The sequence below is a fragment of the Podospora anserina genome, chromosome 3 (assembly GCF_000226545.1).
Source record: "Podospora anserina S mat+ genomic DNA chromosome 3, supercontig 3".
Lineage (NCBI taxonomy): Eukaryota > Fungi > Ascomycota > Sordariomycetes > Sordariales > Podosporaceae > Podospora > Podospora anserina.
Genome location: NW_001914833.1, coordinates 287,805 through 307,129, shown reverse-complemented (window position 1 = coordinate 307,129; position 19,325 = coordinate 287,805). Strand labels below are relative to the sequence as shown.

The 19,325-nt window shown below is 52.2% G+C and overlaps 7 protein-coding genes across 7 annotated transcripts; 5 read left to right on the top strand and 2 right to left on the bottom strand.

Moving 5' to 3' along the window:
* Positions 1 to 159: 159 nt before the first annotated feature.
* PODANS_3_10800 (uncharacterized protein) lies at positions 160 to 1,527 on the top strand (the record flags this gene model as incomplete). The annotated part of the gene is made up of 1 exon (XM_001903513.1): positions 160 to 1,527. One exon carries the CDS (start codon positions 160 to 162, stop codon positions 1,525 to 1,527), a length of 1,368 nt encoding a protein of 455 aa, XP_001903548.1.
* A 247-nt stretch (positions 1,528 to 1,774) lies between these two features.
* On the top strand, positions 1,775 to 4,168 carry PODANS_3_10810 (uncharacterized protein; the record flags this gene model as incomplete). The annotated part of the gene is made up of 1 exon (XM_001903512.1): positions 1,775 to 4,168. The coding sequence occupies one exon, from the start codon at positions 1,775 to 1,777 to the stop codon at positions 4,166 to 4,168; it is 2,394 nt and encodes a 797-aa protein (XP_001903547.1).
* Positions 4,169 to 4,686: 518 nt separating this feature from the next.
* PODANS_3_10820 (uncharacterized protein) lies at positions 4,687 to 5,145 on the top strand (the record flags this gene model as incomplete). Its single annotated transcript, XM_001903511.1, has 1 exon — positions 4,687 to 5,145. The coding sequence occupies one exon, from the start codon at positions 4,687 to 4,689 to the stop codon at positions 5,143 to 5,145; it is 459 nt and encodes a 152-aa protein (XP_001903546.1).
* A 98-nt stretch (positions 5,146 to 5,243) lies between these two features.
* Positions 5,244 to 9,691, bottom strand: PODANS_3_10830 (uncharacterized protein; the record flags this gene model as incomplete). The annotated part of the gene is made up of 3 exons (XM_001903510.1): positions 5,244 to 5,984; positions 6,040 to 6,919; positions 6,993 to 9,691. 3 exons carry the CDS (start codon positions 9,689 to 9,691, stop codon positions 5,244 to 5,246), a joined length of 4,320 nt encoding a protein of 1,439 aa, XP_001903545.1.
* Positions 9,692 to 11,156: 1,465 nt separating this feature from the next.
* Positions 11,157 to 12,964, top strand: PODANS_3_10840 (uncharacterized protein; the record flags this gene model as incomplete). The annotated part of the gene is made up of 5 exons (XM_001903509.1): positions 11,157 to 11,292; positions 11,460 to 11,915; positions 12,087 to 12,296; positions 12,409 to 12,680; positions 12,728 to 12,964. 5 exons carry the CDS (start codon positions 11,157 to 11,159, stop codon positions 12,962 to 12,964), a joined length of 1,311 nt encoding a protein of 436 aa, XP_001903544.1.
* A 2,190-nt stretch (positions 12,965 to 15,154) lies between these two features.
* Positions 15,155 to 16,612, bottom strand: PODANS_3_10850 (uncharacterized protein; the record flags this gene model as incomplete). Its single annotated transcript, XM_001903508.1, has 5 exons — positions 15,155 to 15,626; positions 15,693 to 15,873; positions 15,986 to 16,369; positions 16,425 to 16,501; positions 16,554 to 16,612. 5 exons carry the CDS (start codon positions 16,610 to 16,612, stop codon positions 15,155 to 15,157), a joined length of 1,173 nt encoding a protein of 390 aa, XP_001903543.1.
* A 930-nt stretch (positions 16,613 to 17,542) lies between these two features.
* On the top strand, positions 17,543 to 18,704 carry PODANS_3_10860 (uncharacterized protein; the record flags this gene model as incomplete). The annotated part of the gene is made up of 3 exons (XM_001903507.1): positions 17,543 to 17,868; positions 17,927 to 18,223; positions 18,290 to 18,704. 3 exons carry the CDS (start codon positions 17,543 to 17,545, stop codon positions 18,702 to 18,704), a joined length of 1,038 nt encoding a protein of 345 aa, XP_001903542.1.
* Between the last annotated feature and the right edge of the window lie 621 nt (positions 18,705 to 19,325).

The window sequence follows — 19,325 nt, the reverse complement described above, 5'->3', positions numbered from 1 at the left end:
TGCTCCACATTTGGCCGTCTCCGCTGGGTAATTCGCTCACGCTCGAGCACACCATTTCAGCTCTTTGTCCTCCATCTCATTCAGCACGCACCTCTCCTGTTCCTGGATCTGAGATCTCAGACCTCCGTTTGACAGACATCCCGTCATCACCATCCCAACATGTCCAGCAGTCAACTATTAGTCACCACAGCAGCCTGTGCTGCCCGCCGCTCAGTCATCACGCAACTGGCCCCGGCTGCCGTGCGCACTTTTGCGAGTGTCGCCAATGTCACCCCCACCACCAGAAATCACAAGGTCGTCGTTGTCGGCGGTGGTTCAGCTGGTCTGACCATCAGCCACCAGCTCCTGCGCAAGGGGAAATTCTCCCAAGACGACATTGCGATTGTCGACCCGGCAGAATGGCATCACTACCAGCCCGGATGGACCCTGGTGGGCGGCGGTCTCAAGAATAAGGAGCAGCTCAGGAAACCACTCAAGAGTTTGATCGATCCCAAGCTGCGATTCTACAATACAGAGTTGTCATCCTTCTCGCCAGATTCCAACACTGTCACTCTCGACAACGGTGACAAGCTCACCTATGAGCATCTCGTCGTGGTGCCCGGAATCAAGGTCGACTTCAACAGCATCAAGGGGCTTCATGATGCCCTCTCCAACCCAGATTCGGGCGTCTCCTCCATCTACGGCTACGACACGTGCGACAAGGCGGATCGCACCATCAAGGCTCTCAAGGGCGGCCAGGCCATTTTCACCCAGCCGATGGGTATTGTCAAGTGCGCCGGCGCTCCTCAAAAGATCATGTGGCTTGCCCTTGATCACTGGAAGAAATCCGGTCTTTACGACCCAGCAAACCCCTCGTCATCGCCCATCCACATCACATTCGCGACCGGTCTTCCCGTCATGTTTGGCGTTCCCAAGTACTCTGCCGTGCTGGAAAAGCTGCGGAAAGAGAGAGGAGTAGAGGGACTGTTTGCGCATGATCTGGTCGAAATCAACGGCAACGATGCCGTGTTTAGCCATGGCGAGAACCAGAAGCTCACCCGCAAGTTTGACCTGATGCACGTCACTCCCAAGATGGGCGCTCACGCCTTTGTCAAATCCAGTCCTCTTGCCAACGAGGCTGGGTTTGTCGATGTCGACGAAGAGACGCTCCGGCACAAAAAGTGGAAGAATGTGTGGAGTGCCGGAGATGCTTCCAGTTTGCCCACGTCCAAGACGGCCGCAGCCATCACGGCGCAAGCGCCGGTTCTGGTCAAGAATGTGCTGAGGTCAATGAGGGGCAAGGAGGCGGACGAGGAGTATGACGGCTACACATCGTGCCCGCTGTTGACAGAGTACGGCAAGGTGCTGCTGGCCGAGTTCAAGTACGGCGGCGTACCCAAGGAGACGTTTGGAAAGGCGCTGAGGATTGACCAGGCGGTGCCGAGACGGGCATTTTATCACTTGAAGAAGGACTTTTTTCCTTGGGTATACTACAAATATATGGTTAAAGGCACCTGGGGCGGTCCCAAGGGCTGGCTCAGAGATTAATTAATTGACAAATTATGCTTCCCATTGCTTGGCGCGCCCACTTATAAACCACCTTCTGGATCGGGCCTTGATTATGTCATCTGAATGGGACGTTGAACAACATACCTGCCGTCCTCGGATGCTAGACCCGGCTTTCCCTTCCGGGCAGGAGATTGTCGATCCGAACCTTAAAACCAAGAGATGCTGTCGCTTTCGTTTCTTGCTCTCGGCAGGCGCTCCCAGTTTCCCCTCCTCCCACGTCAACACCATGCAGCGCGTCGCAGCTCTCGTCGGCGCTGCCGCCGCCCTGTTGGGCGCCGTCTCAGCCATCGACCCACCTCGCCCCCCCCACCAGCCCGTCGGAGGCGGCTCCAAGCTGCTCACGTACAATGTCACCACGGGCAGCCCCGGCGCTCTCTCTGTGTCCACCACCGGAATCACCTGGGCCCAGACCGACAACGACGGCGACTTCATCACCCTCGCCTCCGACGGATCGCTTGTCTTTGAAAACGTCGCCAGCGGCAACAAGACCACATTCCTCGCCTCCAGCAAGATCCCCGCCGACTATTGGGACTACTCCATCTCCCACGACCAGACCAAGGTCTTGTGGGCTGTCGACTATACTAAGCAGTATCGTCACTCGTACTTTGCCAACTACCTGGTCCAGGATGTGACCACCGGGCAGACCCAGCAGCTCGTGCCTGGTTCCAAGGGTGATATCCAGTATGCTACCTGGAACCCTGCGTCGTCCTCCCAGATTGCCTTTGTCCAGGGCAACAACCTCTTCCTCTGGGACAATGGCACCATCAGCCAGATCACCACCAACGGCGGCCCTGATCTTTTCAACGCTGTTCCCGACTGGGTCTACGAGGAGGAAATCTTTGGCACCGACCATGCGCTCTGGTATTCTCCCGACGGCGAGTATATTGCTTACCTGAGCTTCAACGAGACCGGAGTCGACACCTTCACGATCCCTTACTTTATGGACAACCAAAAGGTCGCCCCGGCCTATCCCCGTGAGCTGGAGCTGAGGTATCCCAAGGTCGGCACCACCAACCCCACCGTGGCCTTCCACCTCTTGAGCGTCAAGGACAAGAAGACGACCGAGATTCCTGTTACTGCGTGGGCAGCCGATGACTTGATCATTGGCGAGGTTGCTTGGTTGACCGAGGAGCACGACAAGGTCATCTACCGCGCTTTCAACCGTGTTCAGGACCACGAAAAGCTCGTGGTTGTTGACACCACCACCAAGACCTCCACCCTCACCCGCCAGCGTGATGGATCCGACGGCTGGCTCGACAACAACGCGGCCATCAGCTTCATCGGCTCCATCACGGAGCAAAAGGGCAAAGGAAAAGGCAAGGCAAAGGGCAAGGGCAAGGGCAAGGGCAAAGACGACGAAAAGGAGTACTACCTTGACTTGTCGGACGAGTCGGGGTGGAACCACATCTACCTCTTCTCGGTGGACGGCAAGGACAAGATTGCTCTTACATCGGGCAGCTGGGAGGTTACCGGTATCAACAAGATCGACACCTCCAGAGGACTGATTTACTACACGTCCACAGAGCGCCACAGCACAGAGCGTCACATTTACTCGGTTTCCTACATCACCAAGAAGAAGACTCCATTGGTCGACGACAAGGTTTCTGCCGTCTGGTCCGCTTCATTTTCCACCGGCGGTGGCTATTACATCCTGAGATATGCCGGCCCCAACGTCCCCTACCAAGAACTTTACAAGATCGACTCCAAGACCCCCCTCCGCGTCATCAACAACAATGACCGTCTCCTCAACAACCTCAAGGAGTACAAGCTTCCCAACATTACGTATCACGAACTTGACCACCCTTCCGGCTTCAAGCTCAACGCCATGCTCCGTCTCCCCGCCAACTTTTCTCCCGACAAGAAGTACCCCGTCTTGTTGACTCCCTATGGCGGCCCCGGTGCTCAGCAGGTCAACAAGGGAATGCAATCTTTTGGCTGGAACGCCTATATTGCTTCCGATCCCGAGCTCGAGTACATCACTTTTACTGTTGACAACCGTGGCACCGGTCTCAAGGGCCGCGCTTTCCGTTCCGCGGTTGCCTCCAACCTGGGTGATCTTGAGGCCCAGGACCAGATCTGGGCCGCCAAGTGGCTGGCCAAAAATCCGTGGGTTGATGCCTCCAAGATTGGTATCTGGGGCTGGTCGTATGGTGGGTATCTCACGGCTAAGGTGGTCGAAATTGGCGATCCCATCATCTCTCTGGGTATCGCCACCGCTCCCGTCTCGGACTGGCGCTTCTACGACACCATGTACACCGAGAGATATATGAAGACACCCGCGCTCAACGCTGCTGGATACAACAAGTCGGCGGTGCACAACACGGACGGCTTCAAGAAGATTGCCGGTGGCTTCCTGATTCAGCACGGAACCGGCGATGACAATGTTCACTTTCAGAACGCTGCCGCCCTCGCTGATCTGCTGATGGGAGACCGCGTCAGCCCAGAGAAGCTCGAGGTGACCTGGTTTACCGACTCTGACCACAGCATCCGCTACAACTCGCAAGGCACGTTTGTGTACAAGCAACTGAGCAAGAAGTTGTTTGAGGAGAAGAAGAGAACCGGCACCGGCGGCAGCCACCAGTGGAGCAAGAAGGGTATGGGCAAGAAATGGGTTGCCTGAATGTATGATATCATTAGGTGATAGATGTAATAGCATAATAATACTTGTCAAAATCCTTTTACGTAGGCAGCAGCGAACAAGAGCCATACATGCGTTTTTAGTTCGTATTTAGACGTGAAACAGTTGCATGGAGGATTCGCTACGACACTACAAGCATGCCGAGCAATACTAGAACAGGCATCGGAGGAGGACAGCCGTTTTTCACTCTTCTCCGTCGGTGTTTTTGACATTTGACGTGACATTGGCGGGCAAGAACCATGTCCGACAGCATCTGACTGCGTTCTGAACATCGTGTATGCCTGAATCCCTCGCTCGAAAAGATAGGCCGATTTACCCGGCGCCCCGTTCAGCGTAAAGCTCGTGTTTCTCCATGCGGGAAATGAGCCAGCCAAGCCATTGGAATGCATCTTTCTTTTTTTAGATTGTCTCTTTGAAATCATGATATAAAGACCACCTTGGGAGCGTCCATCATCGGCCGTGTCAACTGAACCAGCCACGCAACTTCAAACATCTTCACCATGCAACTCATCACTTTCCTCTCCTTGGCCGCCACAGCCACGGCGGCTGCCAGCTCGCATCTCACCAAGAGATGCTCGCCAATGTACGACCCCGAACTGGCACTCGGATACCTCCCTCCTGCTCCCTGCTGGCAGACCTTTGACCCCGCCTGCCAGCCCCAGCTCAAGAATCCAATGACACTCATCGCCAATTACAAAATGGCCGTTATCCACGAGCTGAGCAGCAGTTGCGTTGGCGAGATTGAGGAGGAGCTGGCTCGCGAAGCTGCTGGACGCAAAAACAACAACTGGACCAGGACGCAGGGCAATCTCCACCTCATTGGAGATGGAACGCTCGTCATCTCCAACATGAGCGATGCTGCTGTGGCGAGATATGCCGGGCTGCGATATCCTGGTGTAGGCCCTGGCGGCCCCAGCGGCATCAGCACCATAGCTGTGCCAACAGCGACGACAATCTAGACCATGAGAACCCGGGGGTTAGGGATGTGCGGGAGTAGGCATAAAGGGTACTATTAGGAATTAAGCTCTAGATTACGTCTATCTCTTATCTCTACGATTTACTTCTTTGTCATCTTTCTCACCCTGAAGATGTAATAAACTCCAATGGCAACCGCAATGTTGAACGCGATATACGCCCACATGATTCCAAAATTCCTCCACCTGTCCTCCCAAAAGATGTCGACCCCGGCGAGATATTGGTCCGCAACGCCAAACCCGCAATACCTGCACCCTTCAGTGTCGAAGGGGTTTTGAAGCGAGCCTGAACCCTGTCCGGCCAGGGGAGAGAGATACTGCGCGCAGTTCATTCCCTGGGGCGGGTCAAAGATCAAGGTCTCCGACACGGAGCACTCGACTGGCCTCTCGTGCAGCACAGTCGACACGATTCCGCTGATCCAGTATGTGAACGGGCTGACGTAGTACATAAACACCCAAAACCCGGGCAATGCGATTCTCGTCTGGAGCACACCGCTAAAGATGGTGCTCATCATTGTCAGGAGGATGACGATGCCAGCTGCGGCGTGGGCATCCGGCATGGCGACGATGGTCATGTGCGCAAAGGCGCTGGCGTATATGAACAGCTGGATGATGAAGAGCAGGATGAGGCCCTGGCGGGAAGATGTCTGGCCTGTGCCGACAACGGGATAGTAAAAGCACGCATATGTGAGTATGCCCGTGAGGATCTGATAGGGAATCTCGACGACGATATTGGCGATGAGGAACGCCTTCCAGGAATACGCCTTGGAAGGGCGCTCACGAACTTCGTAGAGAGATCGTTGGGTGATGAAGAGGGGTTGGATCTTTTAACAGTCAGTAAGCTGGTGGACACTTCAAACAGTTGATAGGTGAACGAACCTGCTGCACAAGTGTGGTAAAGATGGTGGTGACCATGAACACGGCAAAAACAATATTTCTCATACCACCCTGAGTCCCGTCGGCTTGGTAAAAGGTGAAACCAATAAAGAGGCCGGACATGATTCCCAGTGCGAACTTGGCCAGGACATATCCCGGCATTCTCCAGTACTGCTGAAAGATGCGCCGTGTCACCTCCCAAACCTGCGCATGGAACGGCATGGCAAACTCCGAGTTTGGCTCTCCCGCAGCAGGAGCGGCGACGGTGTCTTGTTGGGAAGAAGAATGGATCCTGTCAATCTCGGCGAGAACATCCCTGAACTCGTCGCTGTTCTTCCAGACCGAATGCCAGTCCTGGCCCTTATTGTTGGCGCCTTCGGCCACAATCTCGAGCATGTACTCGGCAGGATTCTCATCGTCGCCGCAGTGCCTGGCTCCATGGTGCTCAAAGTATTCCAACAGGGACTTGGAGTTTTGTCCAATGTTTCCAAAGTAGACTGTCTTTCCCCCCTTGGCCAGGAACAGGAGCCGGTCAAACTGTTGAAACAAGATGGCGTTGGGTTGATGAATAGTGCACAACACAGCCTGGCCAGCATCGGCGAGCTTACGCAGAAAGACGCAAATGGCCCAGGCGCTCTGCGAGTCAAGGCCGCTGGTGGGCTCATCCAAGAACAGCAACAGTTTGGGTTTGGCCACCAGTTCAACGCCAATCGTGAGAAGTTTTCGTTGTTCGACGTTGAGGCCCTCGCCTGGAATACCAACAACAGCGTTGGCATATTCCTCCATGCCGAGCATCTTGATGACTTCTTCGACAAACGCAAACTTTTCTGCTTTGGAAACCGTCTTGGGGCGGCGAAGCATGGCGCTGAAACGGAGACTTTCTCTCACAGTCGCCGTATCCAGATGGAGATCTGATCAGGATTAGAAATAGTTGGCAAGGGCGGGAAATAGAAAACATACCTTGTTGTTGCACATAACCGGTTTGACGTTGAAAGTCGGCCCCGAATGGCCTGCCGTTGACAAGCATGTCCCCGGTGACAACGCCGATGCTGGTGCGCTGGGCGAGAACGTCCAATAATGTCGTCTTGCCGGCACCAGAAGCGCCCATCAGAGCCGTAAGCGTACCTGGTTTCACCCATCCAGAGACATGGTCCAACAGCCGACGCTTGCCCTCCTTGACATCAATATCGTACACCACATCTTTCCAAGTGAAAATGTCCTTCTGAGGCTCAATGGCACTATTCTCGGGGTTTTGAGCTCCCCTTTCCGCCGCAGCACCGCCCTCTCCCCCGCGCTCTTCATCTCTACCCTTTTGCAAGTGAGAGGGGACATGGCCACGCTGAAAGACCAAGGCTTCGGCTGTGCTTGTCACGGATGAGTTGAGCTCCACGGCGGCAAAATACACGCCCATGAAAAAGATCAAGAAGCCAATGAGGATGCCAAAGTTTCTCCAGACGTGATCGTACGTGTACTGGTAGGCCACAGAGATGTATGCATCTCCGTTGACGGTTGGCCTTCCAGCGACCGCTCCAGCACTGGCACAGATCCAACTCGAGCCTTGCGGAGGAGAGTATGGCGGGATAATGTCCGAGCAAGTGAATTCCCTCCCGTGGAACTCGTTGGCGACCAGGATCTCGAAAGCGTAGTAGATGGGGTTGATCCACCGAATCCAGCCAAACCAGGGGTGCATCTGCGGCACAGGAATAATGTAGCCAGTGTACATGACCAGTGCCAAGGCCAACACACCAGCCAACGCCATGGCCTGAGAGACGGTTCTGGTGATGGCCGCCAGAGTCCGGAAAATGGCGCTCATGACAAAAGTCGAAATGTACGAGATCAAAAAGTAGAGAAAGAATTGAGAGGGTGTCCGGCCAAGGCCGGCTAGAAAGTAGGCAATGAGATTGAACACGACAGCCGCAGCAAACTTGATGGGCAAGTCGGCCACAATGCCAGCTGCTGCTTCGGTGGCGGGATGGTAAAACGCGTAGGAGTGATGTTTTTCGACAATGGGTCGCTGATCGTAAAGACTATCGATTTCCGAGATGGCGGTGAGGGCGTTCAACAGGATGGCCATGAACAAGACAGATCCCTTGCCTTCAAAACCGACAGTGGCATCGGGGTTGCCGTAAAAAATGGAACCGATAATGAGGGCCAGGATCAGATTAGCACCGACATTGACCAGAGTGGCCGAGATATCGTTCCAAACCCTCTGGTAGGCGCGAACAGTGTTGTGCTTGATCTGCATGGGGATGCTGATGATGTATGGGGAACCTTGGCGGACGTGTTTGGCCTGCTTGTGATTCTTGGTCTCTCGCAGATGGCTCAGACTTTGGATCTGACGCTCTCCCTGAAACTCTTGGTCATACGCGGCCATTTCTTCTTGGAGGGCCTTGAACTCGGGCGAAGCAAGCCAGTACTGCTCAAAGTCCTCGGGCGTCCGTGGCACCTTTTGTTCCATGCCAGGTCGAGGGATGCGTTCTTCGGGGTTAGTAACTGATGTCAAAAAGTCACCAGTGGTTTGACGAGGAGGGCAGAACCAGCCCTGACGCTCAAAGAAAGCTTTTGCCGCATTGGCAGGGCCAAAGTAGATTTGACGGCCGGCATAAAGGACTGTTGTCTTGTCGAATTCGTCGTAAATGGCTTGACTGGCTTGGTACATGGCCACGGCATTTGCCGAGCCAGCAATGTTGGAATAGAGTCGAAGGGCCTGGACAAATTTGAGGGCTGAAGTCGAGTCAAGACCTCGTGTGCTGTTGTCCCAAGCCGAGATGGGAGAGCCGGCCACCATCATCTCGGCAATACTGACCCTCTTTCGTTCGCCACCGGAGACACCTCGTACGTAGTCATTTCCCACCTTGGTGTGATAGGTGTGACTGAGGCCAAAAACAGCCATGACGACGCGGGCGATGTACTGGCAGTATTCAGATCTCGACATGCCCTCGGCCCGGTTGGAGGGGGTGCGCATTGCAGCGGCGTGTTCAAGGGTTTGACCGACTGTGAGATGGGGAAAGTGCTTGTCGACCTCTTGGTTATACACAACCTCGCCCTTAAACTCCTTCTTCATCTGAGCCTGAGAGGCGCCATTATAATGAATGACGGACCGCTTGCCGACGTCCAAGCCGTACAGCTCTCCGCAGAGGCTCTTGAGAAAGGTGCTGCATCCTGATCCAGGACGGCCCAGAACAGCTAGAAGCTCGCCACTCTTGAGCAAGCCGTTGAAACCATGCAGAATTTGCTTCCGCTCCTTTTTGTGACTGCCGAATAGTTCTCCGAGTCGAAAGGGGGCGAGAAGAACTGAATCGACCGTCTCTTGAAGCTGCAGAGCTGAACCCGACCCAAAGACATCCAGGTCCCGAAAAACAACACCCAGGTTGGTTGCCTTGTGGCCTTGCTTGTTGAGTTGTCCGACAAAATGGCGTACCCATCGCGTCACATCGAAATGGTCTGATTCGGGATCCAGTGTAGGGTCGTCCTTTGCAGTGGGTTGACGCACATGAGATTGATGTCGAGAGAGAACAGATGCGATTCTTTGGAGTTCCGAGGCATCAGCATCAACCATGAAGGAACGACGCCTGTCCTGGTAAGGATGCTGGTCAGCCAGTGTGTCGCCTGTCCCGATCGTGCTCGCGGCACCGCTCGGTGGTCCTCCCGCCATGGTGTCGTTTCTTGGGCCTTTGGCTTGACCGGCTTTGCTCGATGATGCTCCTGACGACTGTTCTTTACATTTTGTTTATTACTCTTTTGGCCGTGTGTATTCCGTCTGACGGTGGAGACGTCATCTCGGCATCCTTCCGTTTCCATGTCACGCCATTGGTATTGCGATGCCGAATGTTGGCGGAGTCAACCCGGGGATCCACAAGCAGAGCCTCAGCGATGCGTTATCGACTGGAATATGTGGGGCTTGACTTCGGGATCAAACCGATGCTGTTATCTCGAGAGACTGTCGGTCCCTCTCTGCCCCGTCTTTCGGAGAAGCGAGCTGCCGGCTGCCTTCCTGGCAACATTTTTGATGTTTATCTGTCATTCAGGGTCAGCGGATGGATGCAACGCTTCGATGACGAACCCCTTTCACATGTCAGCATGGTCTGTCTCGTCTCCAGGCATGCAATATTTGCCCGTGTTAGTTTGCTAGGCAAATCTTGACTTTTTTTTCGTTTATTCCTATCTCGATCAAGGTATGCCATGCCGGAAGGCTAAAGACACGGCTGACTAAACCTTTGTTATTTTTTATTTTATTTTTTTATACTTGGCACTGTCCACAGCAGCGATAAGTGCACTTCTTTATCCCTACACATCCCAAAAATTCAGAAGACTTTTGCTTTTGGCGAGCAAGCATAGAGTCACCAGAGTCTTGCTTTAACCGTAACCTGCATGCCACTATTGGCAGCTTCCCCCTGACGGTTGAGTCTTGTGTAAAACCTTTGCATAAATCATCTGCTCCCAAAATCGCAAATCTGGTAGCTCTCAACGACCCATCTCTCTCCTGACGAAATACTTTCTTCTATGCCACCTACAAAATTGCAGGACCCGCCGATTTATTTGGTTTATTCCTCATGCAAAACCTCTCTTCCAGGCCCTCCATTCTCATCTCAATTACCTGTACGCCCCAAATCAAAGAATGTGCTGACCTTGTCACAGCAATCATGTTGAATTGAGAACCGGTTATGCTTAACCTCAAAGAAAACCCCCTCTCAATCAATCTGCCTTTCCTCAAAGCCGAACGTCTGCCATTGTAGTGGATCTAGCATTTTGAGCTTCCTTTTTCAGAAACTAAATCGGGCTTTAGGTTTCCAGCTGCTCAGTTCTGTTTCTCCGTCATGGTTGGTGATACCCCGCGCCACTGACGACGTGGCAACCACCACCACAGTTGTAGGATTTCAGGGAATAAGGTTGACGATCTCGCCCGGTCTAGGCAAGATCGCGGGGAATAAGCTGAGTATGCGGGGGAACGTGATGCGGGGGAGCGGGACGTGCAAACCGAGGTGGCCCGGGATTTGCATCATCATCTGAGGAATGCCAGGAAATAAGCCTATGTTGGCATGTGGGATTAAAAGAAGGGTGGTTTGCCTCCTTGGTGTACTCATTCAATTGCCTACATGTCACCTCTCCCACCTGTCAAAATGAGTGTTCCCGGAGCTGCTCTGTCCGAAAAACACGATGGCGGTTCACAGTCTGAGGAAGCAGAACGCAGCGAGATCGAGAGGACGGGAGAGTCGTTTGCTCATTTGAACGAGAAGGCAATTCTCCGCAAGGTAGGTACCGAACATACCTAAGGTATGCCCGACCATTGGAAGACCCTGCATGCTGACTATCGACAGATGGACATTCGCTTGATTCCGATGCTTGCCCTGCTGTACCTACTCTCTTTTCTGGATCGTCAGTATCTCTTGTTTCCCCAAGTGTCCAATTCTGATCTGTTTTAGGTGGTAACATTGGCAATGCCAAAATTGAAGGCCTTCAGGAAGATCTTGGCTTGACGGATGACCAATACAACTGGTGTCTCACAGCCTTTTTTTTCACCTATGCCGCATTCGAGGTTCCCAGCAACCTGATGCTCAAAAAGATCAGGCCTTCTATCTGGTTGCCAGCCATCATGGTTGCGTGGGGCGTGGTGATGACCTTGATGGGCATCGTGCACAACTTTACCGGACTCTTGACAGCTCGCATCTTTCTGGGCGTTACCGAGGCTGGTCTGTTTCCTGGCGTTGCTTACTACCTCACAAACTGGTACAAGCGTGAGGAGATGCAGTTGAGACAAGCCATGTTCTTCAGTGCAGCTTCCATCGCCGGCGCATTCAGTGGACTTTTGGCATTTGCCATTGGGAAGATGGATGGTGTTGGGGGGCTGCATGGCTGGCAGTGGATTTTTATTCTTGAGGGTAAGTCAACCCCTGCTTTTTTGGAGTGCGAGCTAACAACCCAGGCATCGCAACCGTCCTGGTCGCCGTCTTGGCTTTTTTCACTCTGCACGACTTTCCCGAGACAGCGAATTTTTTGACCGAGGAAGAACGAGCATTTGTCGTGTTCCGTCTCAAGTATCAAGGGCAGAGCAAGAGGAACGATCACGCTATGGTGGCCCAGGCCGATGATTTCAAGTGGAAATATGTCAGACAGGCATTTTTGGATTGGCAGATTTGGGTCAACATCTTTGTTTACTGGGGGGTATGTTGCCCCTGAACCCCTGGATTTCTCCGGTGCTAACACTTCCAAGATTGTCTGCCCGCTCTATGGCATCAGCTTATTCTTGCCAACCATCATTCGCACGTTGGGGTATGAGAGCAGCACCGCGCAGCTCATGACGGTTCCCATCTACATCACTGCCGCCATTCTCGCCGTCATTGTGGCTTACTTTTCCGATCGGGTGGGGCGAAGAAGCCCGTTCATCATTGTTCCATTACTTATTATGGTTGTTGGGTTTTCCATGTGAGTTTCCATCTGCTTTGGGAGACAACAAGGTAACTGACCAGATTAGGTGCATCGCGTCTGGAAACCCGCGTGTGGTGTATGGCGGAGTGTTTATCGCAGCTTGTGCCATCTACCCAGCTTTTCCAGGCGTCATTGCTTGGCTCTCCAACAACTTGGCAGGGTCGTTGAAGCGTTCAGTCGGGATGGCGGTCCAAATAGGTGTCGGAAACCTGGGAGGTGTAAGTAAACAAGTTGATTACGGGAACAGGACTAACACGATATCAAGGCAATGGCATCCAACTTTTATCGGGCAAAGGATGCTCCCAGATATCGACTCGGTCATGGTTTGGAACTTGGGTTCATTGGCGCCGGTATCGTCGCTTCGCTCATCCTGCTAGTTGGGTATAGCACCGCCAACAAGAAGAGGGCAAAGAAGATGGAGGATGGGGATTTGGGTCATTATACGCAACAGGAACTGTCTGAGAAGGGCGACAAGGCCATTACATTCCGATATGTGTATTAGAGGTTACAAGTTCAACAGCGAGACCAAAGCGGACAGAAATATGACACCCATTCCCACACCGATGACGCCCGTTCCACTCTCTTGGTCACCACTTTTTGAATCTCCATCCCCAGCCTGTCCATCTTTGTTGTCCACCCCAGTTCCAGCATCCATGCCTTCATCTTCTTCATCTTCTTGAGTTGGGTCTGGGTAATCAACCGCGTCGTAGATCTTAGCAATGTATTGCACTGATGGATCTTTTTGAAGATGACACTCTACAACGGTCGAGCCGCCGTCTTCCTTCTGTTCAACGTATCTCTCGATGACGAGCATCTCCTCGTCACGATCGATATCTTCCAGTGTTTCCCAAGGACTAGGGTCAAATGGCGGGTTATCCACTGCAAATTGAAGTCGGTGATGTCGATGTTCGACATTGACTTCAGGGCTCGCCTCCTGGTGGTTGGGCCCGAACGGTTCCGGAGGAATGTGAGTTTGAATACTGAGCTTGGTTCCGCTTGCATAGCGCTCCCTAGCTGGGGTGATCTGCGAAGGGGCTATCGAGACAGGGCAAATATAGGATACCATGGCGTCGGTGATGGTAGAGTATGTTGTGAAGGAAGGAGATTCATAAAAAGAAATAGGGCTGGCACACGGCTCAAATCGCCAGCCACCGCAGTAGCTCCTCATTTGCAAGTGGAACGAGGCGTTCGGGAACCAAACACAGTTTCGATCACGCACCTGCAGCTGGCAGCTCCAAGCGCTTCAAGGTTGCGCCTAGGCACCTAGCGCTGGCAACTGCAAGCGCCTCAACAAAGGCAGTGCGCTGGTGCCTTATCTGGCAAATGCAAATACCGTGGACGGTTGTGAGATGCGAGATCCACCTCCACTTCTTGAGAATCCCTCTACCCGTGCGGCCGGGCCTACCAAAGTCTTCCCAAGCTGTCAGGATGGTAGCAGGTCCAAAGCCGGGCAAGAAGGCTTGCCATATGGCTGACTCGGTAGCGCATTTTGGGCAGCGGGTGATCCTGTTCTTGGCCCTAAGATGATCGAGCTCGTTGGGGACATTGTGATTCAAAAAGAAGTCCATGTGTTCTTATTAGCAGGGAAATGGGAGGGGCGGATACGGGTAAGAGAACTGGAGGATTTTAGGACACAGATTGCCAAACTTGATGTGTACATGGAAAAGAACTAGGCTTTGTCTTGCCATTTCTTGATGTATCACCAGAACAAGAATGCTACCATGTTCTTCAGGGTCGCAAACACAAGTTTTCGACAAGATCATTACCTTCTGTTCAGCAAAACCCCGAATCAAGGGTGAGGGGCAGAGAGAGACAAGATTCATGGGACGGTCGAGGGATCAAGAAACGCAGAGGCAAATTTATTCCACCTATGAGAACGAAAAAAAAAAACCACACTTCAGAGACGCTAAGAGTTGACATCCTCGGAGATATAGGCATAGTTTCACCTGCTCTACTATTTCGTCCCAGTTTCATGAAGCTCTTTGAAGGGTTCATGTCCAACAACCTCGATTGGAAAGGGGTCGGTCTCTATTATATATCTTGGGTATCGCACGCTTGTTGCTTGCTCAGGTGCTTGCCTACTCTTTAAGCACTCGTAACCTGACCCAGAGTGCCGGTTTGCACCAGAGAGTATGCATCTCTGAGTCGCGATGCCAGTCCAGCGACGTATTCACCAATTCCAGATCATACTTCCAGAGAACTTTGGCCAACGCTGTTCGCATCTCCATGTGTGGGGCACCAAAAGGGCCCAGGTTTTCCCAGACCCACACCGGTTTGCTCTTGGGGCTGGATTTTCTTACTGTTTTCTTTTCAACCAACAACCAACTACTGTAATACTAATTTGCTTACCAATTTTGGCCATTTTTTGGCCTCATTTTCGCCGCCGGTGACTTTCCTAGGTCGCCAGCCCAACACCATGTGCCTAAGGCTAAAAGAGGTTTGTTAGCATTGTCAGCATAATAGGTACCTAAGGTATGTGAGGTTGTTGCGTACTTTCTTCCCATGCAAGCACGAGTGCCTAGTGAGAATGGCTGGATGGAAGATAAGTCGTCAGTCAATTTCTTTTGTCTTCGGGTTTCAATCACCAAGGTAGGTAGCTAGCTCACTTGAGACGCTTCTCGTATATCTCCTTGGTGCTCGTCAAGCCACCTGTCAGGTTTAAAAGCCTGAGGATCCTTGAAGTTTGCCGAGCTCAAGCTTGCCGCAACTGGATGTGTGTAAACAACGACCTGATATTATTATGCTTAGTGCTTTTCCCCTCAACTACAGGATACACTGACCCAGCTGGCAGAAAATGTCCGTCGACCGTGTCGCCTCCATCCGGCACCACACGGGGCAGACCAAGCGGTACTGGGGGGTACATTCTGAGCCCCTCGAGAATAACAGCGTCCAGATATGGCAAGCCAATCGTTGACCTGAAACATATCTCACTATATGTCTTGAAACTGCCTCGGATCTCCTTTTGAAGCTTGAGCATGACCTGGGGAGTTCGCAGCAAGTAGTACATGATGGCTGACAAGGCAGTGCCCGTGGTCTCGCTTCCAGCCAGGGCAAAGTCAGAAGCGTGCGCTGCTAGCTGTAGGTCCGACACCTGGGCAGAACCCCGCCTCTGTAGAATGTGCGTCATGAAGTCTTTGCGCGAAAGCTCATCGCGGTGGATTCGTCTGTCTTGAACATCAGTCCTCACAGGCGCCGCAGCTTTGTGTTTTCTTTCACGGAGCATGACTCACCTGTTGATCATATCAATGGCAAAATTCTCATTTTTCTTTGTGTCCTCGGTGAGTTCCCAGATTTTCTTCTGCAGCAGCCCCTGAGCAAGCCAGGCGAGTGTCGGGAAGCGCTTCAAGGTGTCGGCCAGGGCTCCTTGATTCAGAGCTCCGAGATGGGTGGCGATCCAGGGATGTTCAACATCTAGTTACATACCGTGTCATGAGCAGAAACAGCAACATTTGATCAGCCGAAAAAAGGAAAAAAAAAGAGAAAAAAAAAGACAAAAAAAAGCCTGACTTACCAGTCTCAACACCTTTGAAGTTCTCCCCAAACGCCAGTTCGCCAATAATGTCGAACGTCATAATCCTGAAACTCTTTCCCATCTCAATCCCCTCTTTGCGCGACCCCTTTTTGAGCAAGCTTTCGACCCATATATCCATGGTTCGCGCAATAATGTCTTCTTGCTCCGCGAGCGACCGATCGGAAAACGCATGCGACAGATAGCGGCGCATCTGCGCGTGGGCGTCGACATTGCGTTCGCTGACAATGGAACCGACGCCCCGGCTGGCAAAACTTCCCCCGTCGTAGAAGGCGCTTTTGACGAAAGCCTGGTGGCCCTGTCTGGAACCGTATATGTCTTTCCATGATTGGGCCGTATTAAAAGACAGGTCATTTGGGGCTGTTCGCACCACCGGGCCTAGGGTCTTTGGGGTTAGATGCTGGGTGTAGAACGAGGATTGATCTCACTGTACCGTAACGATTATGAAGTTCAAGAATTTTGTATGGTTGGCGTCCTCCTAGAAACCACAAGCAATGGGGAATCTGCTGGCTGTATCAGTTCATTTCCCAGGGACATTGAAGAAGGTTACTGGGTGACACACGTCACTAATGGCGCAGTACAAGGGACCAGGGAACTTGGAAAGGGGATGGAAGTAGACATTGTAGATTGCCCTGGTTACGATGAGTGTTAGGACCTGTGTTTGTATTGTCAGAACTTTAAGCACCTCCCGTTATGGGGAGCAAGGAATACTAACACCAAGGATGAAGATGCTGGCCAGACCCGATAAAAGCTGGGATGGCAGGCGCTCCACCAACGTGCCCGCGCCGATGAGAATGATGGACTCCATTCTGAGGGTTGAGTAAGGTGCCTATAGGTAAGCGGAGGGTGTTGTGATACAAAGATTTGGAGCGCACAAAGCGGTCTGTGACTGTATACAAATCGGGCATGAGTTGGATGATATCGCAGAACTTGGGGAGATAGCTATCTACCTAGGTACCTTAATATGGGCTCCCAAATCTTGGGATCATACTTTGAGTCCACAGCATTGGCGTGGTGAAGTTGCACTATTTTTGTGCAACACCAAAATAGTAGCTGCATCGCATTACATCAAAAGATCCCGCAAAGATTGGCAACCTGACCATGTTTGGCATTCTACTCGGACTTGTTTTTGATTATAACTGGACAGCTCGGTACAATCACAAGAGGGCGCGATGATATCGTTCCCAGGAATTGCTCTGTGCGACCCATGTATTGTTCTTGATTGCGTGGCTCCAGCTATCTGATCTTACATGCCTGACATTTATTGATTCGGACTCAAGATAATGCAAGCCCAGCTTATTCACTTGGAAGTTAGTGCAACAACAAGTCAAACGGTAAGGTAGTTTGCCGAAATACCAGGTAGTCAGATCTTTTCTTTTGGCTGCAGAATGTTTAGTAATGAATTATGCTCCCATTTATAGGTAGGTAGTAATAAAACAGACGTCTGACCTGAAGTTCACGGGAAGCTACCTTATTGTCTCCCAAACTTTCAACCATTACGCTTGCTCTCCTGCTTACCTACCTACCTATCTTCGACGTCCAACAAGCATCATGAAAACCACCGGAATCCTCACCATCACAGCCCAGGCGCAACTGCCAGTCCCGGCTTCAAATGAACAGGAGCACGTGAACAAACTTGAAATCGATTCCTTTGTCGACAGTGGCATCCCAACCTCCAACTTCAAGGCCCTATGTCACCCCTTAGTGGACGTAGTAGCCAGAGAGGTAGACGACTACTTCCTCAAGCACTGGCCGTTTCCCGACGCGCGAAGCCGAAAAAGATTTGTCGGCGCCGGTTTCTCGCGCGTGACGTGCCTCTATTTCCCCATGGCGCTGGACGACCGGATCCATTTTGCCTGTCGGTTGTTGACAGTTTTGTTTCTCGTTGATGGCAGGTTCTCCTTTTCCAGGCCATTGGGCATTACCTAGCTAAAGATTACCTTGGATTAACTCAGATCTGCTCGAGCACATGTCCCTCGCCGAAAGGGAGGCCTACAACGCTCGTCTCATGCCTCTGATGCGCGGAGGGGACATACCGCCTGACCGCTCCGTCCCGGTTGAGTACATCACATACGACCTGTGGGAAGGCATGCGGGCGCATGACCGTTGGATGGCCAACGACATCCTCGAGCCCGTCTTTATCTTTATGCGTGCGCAGACAAACAAGGCACGCACCAAGCCGATGGGTCTGAAGGAGTACCTCGAATACCGGGAACGCGATGTCGGGAAAGGGTATGTTTGCTTTCCGAGCATGAGCTAACGTTTATACTGATATTGACATCGCATTGGCATCATCAGACTCCTCGCGGCACTGATACGCTTCACAATGGGCTTGTCTATCCCCTCACCGGACCTTGACCTCGCCCGCCCCGTCGACATGAACTGCTCGAAGCATCTATCAATCATCAACGACATCTGGAGCTTCGAAAAGGAACTTCTCACCTCACAGACGGCACATGAAGAGGGCGGGTCCCTGTGCACAGGTGTGGCCACGATCGCAGCAGACGCTGAGATATCAACTGCTGCTGCCAAAAGGGTGCTCTATAGCCTCTGCCGGGAATGGGAGGCGCAACATTTTGATTTGGTCCAAGCGGTTCTCGCACGCCGGGATACGCCAGAGCTGAGAAAGTATTTGCAAGGGTTGGAGTATCAGATGGCCGGGAATGAGCTGTGGAGCCGGACGACGTTGAGATATCTGGTGCCGGTTGAGTGATGGTTTGCGGGTCCCAGTTCTTGTCACAAGGTGTGCGATAATAGGTCATCGTAAATAAGAGAGAAGTTGGCTGTTTAATTCCAGTGCCAAATCAATGCAATGGGAGTCTAAATATACGGATAAAAGTGGACGGGAAACATGAGCTCTTGTCTTTACCGTTTTCTGTATGAACGGTGCCCCTGTCGATCTACCCACGCGATGTTTTACAACTTACAAGCCCAACCCCGTATGTGCGAAGTTCAAGTTTCAGCATCTAGAGAAAAGCTAAGCCAGGAAGTCTTCCAGGTTGGTTATTCCTTACCTGCATTCTAACAATGGGAACCGTTATCAGACTAGATACCTAGCTACAACTTTTCACTCATTCTCCACAGTTTCCGATTGCCCGGCCATCAAAGTCAAGCAACTCACCTTCTACGGCTGTTTGGCGGTAACGTTGTAGATACCGACGATCATCGACATCATATTCGTGTCGTTTATAAAGTAAACATAACCAAGATATTGATTCATGGTGAGACCTGTATCAGACTTCTCCGTGACCCAGACAAGCTGGATGAGGCACTGGGTTACGGTCCTCAAGTGATGTTGGCACCCTTTAAATCCACCTCTTGCATCGCAAGTCAT